We start from the raw sequence: 6,860 nt of genomic DNA on the forward strand, positions 1-6,860 counted from the left end.
CGGACAATATGCGGTACTATACTACAGTGAAACGGTTCCATCCCAATAATAATGGTGGAGAATTTTCATTTTGCTAGCAAAAAAAATCAACCGAATTCTCGATGTCATATCAGGAAAAAAAAAAAAAAAAAGGGCCCCGCTTGGTTGAAAGTGGTGAAAGAAAGCTACTTTTGCGGACACCATACTTGCAGTTATTTTAGTTCAGCTGGGACCGAAATCTAGCGTAAGTGAAACGTTAAATTTGTGGTTTGTGCCTTGTGAGAGGGAAAGGAGCTAATAAATCAAGAAAAATGATTTTGAGTTGTTTTTTTTCCTTTAGATATATGTGCGCACACACACATATGGTTTAAAATTTCAAAAAGTAAATAATCATTATTAAATAAGGAATTCAAATGACAAAAAAGAAAAGTATGAGACGATTATGATAATGAAATTGATACTTTGAAATTTTTGTAGAACTTACATATTGATTAAATTTATATGATTTATCTAAAAAAAAAAGAAAATCAAGATAATTTCAATTTGAAAACTTGTGGGCCGTCTTTTATCAGTCAATGGACTAAACTGTCATATACACATATATTCAGCAACAGTAAATCTCAATTTATACAACTTTTATGTAAGGAATTTAAAAAAAAAAAATCAAAAAATGCTTTGCTAATTACGTAACGCGTGCATTTACAAATTTCAAGAGTTATAGATTAACAAGCAAGAGTGGGCTAATGATTGTGATGTTACAATCATGCCCCCACAAAAGCAAGATTGCGAGTACTGAAGTGACAATTATTGACCACTTGCGGAATACTTGAAAGGTAATGAAGCTAAGGTTGCAAATGATGCTAGACAAGCACCTATTCATATGTGTGTTGCTGAGAGAGAGGGAAAGATATGGGAGTGGATATGGGTAGTATGAGGGCTGCGTTGCCTTCTGTGGGCATGGTGATAGTATTACTGGCTCAAGTTAGCAATATGGAAGTAATCAAAGCAGCCATGTCTAAAGGGATCAACAAATATGTCATCATTGTCTATTCTGATGCCCTCTCCAGTCTCTTTTTTCTTTTCTGTTCCTTCTTATTCCACAGGTCTTTATATCTCTGTCTTCCTCTCAGTTCCGTGATAACAAAGTGTTTGTATCTCTTGTCTACTGACGCCCGCTGCTTTGCAGATCAGAGCGTCCGCAACTCACATTATCCATTCTCTGCAGTTTCTTCTTGCTTTCGGTTTTTGGGTCAGTTATCTGCTTCTACATTGCTTCTCTGGAAATTTCAAGTACTCATTTTATGTTATAAACATGAAGCAATTTTTTTTTTTTTTTTTTACAGCAAAATTATGTGACTTAAATTTGCATATTTTAATTTCCCCTGCTTTGTTCCATTTTTCCATGCAGATGTTCTTCCCAGATTTTCTCGTTTGTTGGTATCCAGTACAGCTCTCCTACACTCAGCACAGCCATGCTTAACTTGATTCCAGCCTTTACCTTTGTGCTCGCGATCATTTTCAGGTTCTTCTCCTTTTTTGTTAAGAGTCTTAAAGTGCAAGATTCGTGCAACATAATCTGTTTGGTAGAATCTGATGCCTTCCATTAATAATTTAGTTCTTCATATAGAAATATCAAATGGAACTTTACAAAGAATATATTTTTCTATACAAATACTTCGTTGCTCAAGTCATCCAATCATGCCACATTCTAATAAATTTTGCATGAAATCGGATTGTTTAGATTGGAAAAGCTAAATTGGGAAAACAAAAGCAGCCAAGCTAAGTCCTTGGGAACCTTTGCGTCGATAGGAGGGGCATTTGTTGTGACATTTTATAAGGGCCCTCCACTTATAGGGGAACTTTCACACAGTGATTCACCTCGTCGGCTTCTTCTCTCACCACAGTTAAGTTGGATCCTAGGAGGATTCTTCCTGGCAGCTGAAGCTTTTATGAATTCAGCATGGTTTATTTTACAGGTTTGGCCCTTTAATTTTCTCTTCTACAAAGCTCAAGGGGTAGTTAAAAGTGCATATTGACTTTCAACTTTTTTTGAATTTTGGCAGGCATTAATCCTTAGAAAGTTCGCAGCAGTGCTTATCATAATGTTCTACCTATTCTTCTTCAACACCATTTTGTCTACAGCATTTGCTCTGATTGTAGTTTCCGAGCCAAGTGATTGGAAGCTAGGACTTGACATAGGGCTTGTTGCTGTTTTGTACTCAGTAAGTGTGTATTCATTTCTTTCCTCTACTTTAATTCCAAGATTTTTTTTTTTTTAACGAAGCTGTTAACCATTGTCAAGATTCATAATCCTGATATGATCTTCATTTCTTAACCTGTAGGCAGTTATTGGCACTGGGTTTCGGGTTGGCTTGTGCACATGGTGCCTGTCGAGAACTGGACCTCTTTATGTATCAATGTTCAAGCCCTTGGCCATTGTCTTCTCTATTGTCATGGATGTCGTCATTGTAGGAGACGCTTTTTGTCTTGGAAGGTACTATTGATCAATTTCTTTTCAAATGATTTTCGCTTTAACTCCAATTGGTTCACATATGTGCTGGAACTAACATGAAATTTCTTTGCAGTTTAATTGGAGCAATGATAATTGTAGCAGGATTTTATGCAGTGATGTGGGGAAAGTCCAAAGAAGAAAAGACCACTGAGGATTGTGGACTAGGAAGTGTCAATTCATCCAGGGAAAAGGTCCCTCTACTGCAAAACAGGATAGAAGAGAACTAGCATGTTCTGTGTACAGGTTTTTAACAGAATAGTTCTTCTAATTCTTGGATAATAATTTGTGCATCAGCAATATTGATGCACTGTGTTATTTAGTTCCCTGAGAGTGAGAATTGATTGAAGCTAGGGGGATTATAAATGAAAAGCTCCAGCCTAAAATCTTTTCAAGAGCTTTTCAGGGGGATTAAGGTAGAATGAATTTTACAAAAATGGGTAAAGAGTACGCCAAGCATATTTATAATGTTGTTCTGTCAGCTCACTGACTATTGATTAAAATACCCTGTTCATATTTGCTTATTTCTGTTAATCTTTCATCTAAATATGCCACTGAGCTTTTAGGAGTTTCACGACTCCTTATTACTCTACAATCCTCGTAAAATCCCAAAACCAATCCGGTTGAAATTACATTAAAAAAGAATATCGCCTTGAGTGTTGAAAAACCATCTAAGGTTATACATTTATCAGAGTCAAAAGCTTTTAAATTTAAGCCGTTAAGTGTGAGAAGTGAAGTACATTGGTGTTGGGTTCAAGTTTTTATGCACATTGCTTGGAGCAATCACTGCCCTTCACCAACTTTTACTCTAATGTGGGGAGATGAAAGAAGAAAATGCAGAAAAAGATTTTCAATAGGGAGATGTTTCTAATTATTATAGAGATAAAAGGTCCCCTCCAAAGGAAAAAAAATAATAATAATACAAATAATATCTCTAATACGCCTGTGATTCCTTCACTTGTATTTTATATTCCTTTTCCTGCATTATACGCTTTGGATGTGGATGTTTTACAAAAAAATTCTAGGTTTCGTTTTCCTCCCCTTGTTTTGTTCGGCAATTGGTTTGTGGGGTCCATATGTTCATAAACAATCACAACTTCATTACTAAGTGATATTTTAGTCCAATAATATTGCCATCCAAAATATCTTCATCCGGGATATTGGCCCGAGTGATGTAAAATAGTTCATATTTTTTAATATATTGAAGCCAAAAAAGTAGTTAAGGAACTTTTAATAAATGTCCCTTAGATGATTTATCTAATAATTATAAATACTAAATCTTATAAGTTTTTATTAAATTTTATTATTATTTATTTTTTAGTAAAATTTTTGAAAATTAAATAAATTATTTTGTCTCTACTAGTAAAAATTTAAATTTTAAACTTTTGAAATTTTTTAAATATTAAATTATCTAAAATATTCTTTATTTATTTGACAATGTTATTTCATTCTTTTTATAGTATAACTTTAAAAAACTTATCTATTAAAATAATTTTATAATTTTCATTAGAAGTTTTCATCGACAACCAAACAAGTAAAATTTTTTAGATAAAAGTTTTATTCATAAAAACCAAATAATAAAAAATTTATTTAAATAACTTATATTTAAAAAACTATACCAAAAGTAGCTTGAAAGAAGTTGGGATTTTCTCACTGGGATATAACTCTATAAAAGCAGGTGAGAAATGGGATACAGAGAATGTGTCAGCTTATATGTTAATTAATAATAGCTTCACTGAACTCACCAGCTGCTAAGCTTGTTTTTGCTTCGTAGTCCGGGAGAATTTGTCAATCAAAGAACAAGAGAGGAGGTGGGAATGGACCTGCGCAGTATGAGGGCTGTCTTACCTTTTATGGGAATGGTGATAGTAATTCTGGTTCAGGTTGGCAATATGTTTGTAATAAAAAAAGCAATATCTATAGGGATCAACAAATATGTCATTGTTGTCTACACTGATCTCATTTGCAGTCTCATTTTTCTTCTTTTCATCCTGATTACTCACAGGTCTGTATATCTCTATCTCCCTGCTCGCCAGTGTGCGCTAGGTATTAGAAGGTTATTTGTGGAAGTCCTTAGCTAAACGACTCTTGTTTTGTTGTTATTTGTTTTCTGATGGTTGGCAGATTAATATTTCCAACAGTGACCACATCTGTTCTCTGGAAAATCTTCTTGCTTTCATTGATTAGGTTTGTAACTGGCATCTACAGAACTTGAGTATAAGTCAATAACATGGCCTAATATTTCGTTTTGCCATTAAACTTGATAGCTCTCGTTCTATTTCCATTTCTTTGTTAACTTGAGCAACTAATACGAAGACATAATTGCTGATTCTATTCTCCTTCATTTTCTAATGCAGCTGTTCATCCGATTTCTCCTCATAGATTGGTTTACAGTACAGCTCCCCTACACTCAACACAGCCATGCTCAACCTAATTCCAGCCTTTACCTTCATACTTGCTATAATTTTCAGGTACTTCCCTCTTTTCAATTGAGAGTCTATGAGTGCCTAATTATTAATGTATGGAAAGTTCTGCATGACGACCATAAGTTATAGTTATACTGATGTAATTATGAAAATGGTTGAAAGGTATTCTTTTTGCTAATATTTTGTTGTAGGATGGAAAAATTGAAGTGGAGAAGCAAAAGCAGCCAAGCAAAGTCATTGGGAACTATAGTGTCCATAGCTGGTGCATTCGTTGTAACATTCTACAAGGGCCCACCCATTGTCAGGCCCCGCTTAGACATTGCCTCACTTGATCAGATTCAGCCCCTGCAGTCTAATTGGATTCTGGGAGGATTTTACCTTGCAGCTCAAGCGATTTTGATTTCAGCTTGGTATATATTACAGGTTGGGCCTTTTGCACTTCTGCAATGCTGAGTAATGAACAGAAAATGATGGCTTTTATTATTTTGGAATTTTTTCAGGCAATAACTCTCAAAGAGTTCCCAGCATTGATTGTCATGCTGTGTTACCAATACTTCTTTAGTACCATCCTAGCTGCGATGTTTTCTCTGACTGTGGTTACAGAACTGAGTGCTTGGAAGCTGAGACTTGATGTCGGACTGTTTGCTATTGCATACTCAGTAAGTATATGGATACCTCTTCCTTCTATTTCGGTTCCAGAACTATAGATAGAATTTGGCTCAGAGCAGTTATTCATTTACTTAAGACTCAAGTTTTGTTATGAGTGGTCCAATAAACAAATGCATTACATCATATTAACAAATTGTACATAGCGTCAATAGGTACTTATAGGTTGATGGCTGCAAAAAAATCACTTAATCAGGTACTGGTTTCTCCAGGTGATTTTAAAATATAATTGTCATTTTTTGACCTGCAGGCAGTTATTGGGGCTGCTTTTCTCACCACCTTGTTGTTATGGTGCCTGATGAGAGCTGGACCTCTCTATGTTTCAATGTTCAAGCCCCTGGCAATTCTCTTCTCTAATGTCATGGGTGTTATCATTTTTGGAGATGGTCTTTTTCTTGGAAGGTATGGTTTTATCAGCTTTCCTCACAGAATACCTGGTACTGAAATTTTATAACGCATTGGACCTCCAGAAAATTGAATGATCAAATAATTTTACAATCTTCATTTGTTTGCATATATTTGAACTGGTAGTATAAATGCAAAAATAGGACAAGTTAATGAATGATTTGACTGATTTTATGATCAAGACTTAGTGCTTTCTGTCCTTTTCCTGAAAGTTAATGTCAAACATGTTGCAGTTTGGTTGGAGCAGTTATAATTGTAATTGGATTTTATGTTGTGATGTGGGGGAAGGCCAAAGAAGAAAATACGATTGATGACTGTGGCACGTGGAGTTCAGAGTTATCCAGTGAAAAGGTTCCTCTGTTCCAAAACAGCACAGAAGACACAAAGTGCTGCCCTTCAGTGCAGAAATTTGCTTGAATAGTTTTAGTTCTTTATGACACCCATAAATATCAATCTGTAGATGTCGTTACTTCCTTGAGAATTTAATGCTGTAGCTACCCGTTAAGTGAGCTTTAATTGGATTCATGTGGTATACTTATTGCAAGAACATGTAAATAGTAGCTTCATGGCATATCCTTATAGTTCAGTCAGCCTAGTGAGTTTTTGGTGGATTTACCATGTAAACACTGATTAACTTGGAAATATAACTAAAGGATGTGTTACACATTGTCTACTGTTATAAAAGATAGTACTACAAGCTCTGCAACACCAGCATGTAACACCTCAATTTAACACCATCCTGTAACACCACGATTTAACACGCGAAGAACACGTGGTAATAGGAGGTTACTTACAAATTGAAATCCTTATTAAACAGGTCAACAAATCCACAAGTCGAATACCTCAAATTTTATTAAACAAATCAACAAATCCAA

General features: G+C 35.0%; 2 protein-coding genes across 6 annotated transcripts; both read left to right on the forward strand.

Annotated features, from left to right (window-relative positions):
• The first annotated feature begins 827 nt into the window (after positions 1–827).
• Positions 828–3,012, forward strand: LOC102615432 (WAT1-related protein At3g28050-like). Of its 4 annotated transcripts, none has more exons than XM_052440284.1 (7): positions 828–1,082; positions 1,166–1,228; positions 1,388–1,501; positions 1,721–1,955; positions 2,043–2,201; positions 2,326–2,473; positions 2,594–2,798. In XM_052440284.1, the coding sequence occupies exons 1-6, from the start codon at positions 889–891 to the stop codon at positions 2,449–2,451; spliced, it is 891 nt and encodes a 296-aa protein (XP_052296244.1). In that variant the 5' UTR covers positions 828–888; the 3' UTR covers positions 2,452–2,473; positions 2,594–2,798. The 4 variants fall into 4 exon arrangements, with proteins under 4 accessions (XP_052296244.1, XP_052296242.1, XP_052296243.1 ...); XM_052440282.1 differs by having other exon boundaries at positions 831–1,082; positions 2,322–2,473; XM_052440283.1 differs by having other exon boundaries at positions 831–1,082; positions 2,565–2,798.
• Positions 3,013–4,172: 1,160 nt separating this feature from the next.
• Positions 4,173–6,654, forward strand: LOC102626027 (WAT1-related protein At3g28050-like). Of its 2 annotated transcripts, none has more exons than XM_006483739.4 (7): positions 4,173–4,493; positions 4,613–4,675; positions 4,846–4,959; positions 5,106–5,337; positions 5,415–5,573; positions 5,831–5,982; positions 6,219–6,654. In XM_006483739.4, the coding sequence occupies exons 3-7, from the start codon at positions 4,910–4,912 to the stop codon at positions 6,400–6,402; spliced, it is 777 nt and encodes a 258-aa protein (XP_006483802.1). In that variant the 5' UTR covers positions 4,173–4,493; positions 4,613–4,675; positions 4,846–4,909; the 3' UTR covers positions 6,403–6,654. The 2 variants fall into 2 exon arrangements, with proteins under 2 accessions (XP_006483802.1, XP_006483803.1); XM_006483740.4 differs by having other exon boundaries at positions 4,173–4,371.
• Positions 6,655–6,860: the final 206 nt, after the last annotated feature.

The sequence above is a fragment of the Citrus sinensis genome, chromosome 4, assembly GCF_022201045.2.
Source record: "Citrus sinensis cultivar Valencia sweet orange chromosome 4, DVS_A1.0, whole genome shotgun sequence".
Lineage (NCBI taxonomy): Eukaryota > Viridiplantae > Streptophyta > Magnoliopsida > Sapindales > Rutaceae > Citrus > Citrus sinensis.

What these genes read in the sequence shown, in the direction of transcription:
- LOC102615432 (XM_015531853.3), top strand. Translation starts at nt 889, where the DNA reads ATGGGAGTGGATATGGGTAGTATGAGGGCTGCGTTGCCTTCTGTGGGC. An exon ending in TGTTCCTTCTTATTCCACAG is followed by an intron (nt 1,083 to 1,165) that starts GTCTTTATATCT and finishes GCTGCTTTGCAG; the next exon opens with ATCAGAGCGTCCGCAACTCA. An exon ending in GACGCTTTTTGTCTTGGAAG is followed by an intron (nt 2,474 to 2,564) that starts GTACTATTGATC and finishes ATTTCTTTGCAG; the next exon opens with TTTAATTGGAGCAATGATAA.
- LOC102626027 (XM_006483739.4), top strand. Translation starts at nt 4,910, where the DNA reads ATGCTCAACCTAATTCCAGCCTTTACCTTCATACTTGCTATAATTTTC. An exon ending in CAGCTTGGTATATATTACAG is followed by an intron (nt 5,338 to 5,414) that starts GTTGGGCCTTTT and finishes GAATTTTTTCAG; the next exon opens with GCAATAACTCTCAAAGAGTT. An exon ending in TGTTTGCTATTGCATACTCA is followed by an intron (nt 5,574 to 5,830) that starts GTAAGTATATGG and finishes TTTGACCTGCAG; the next exon opens with GCAGTTATTGGGGCTGCTTT.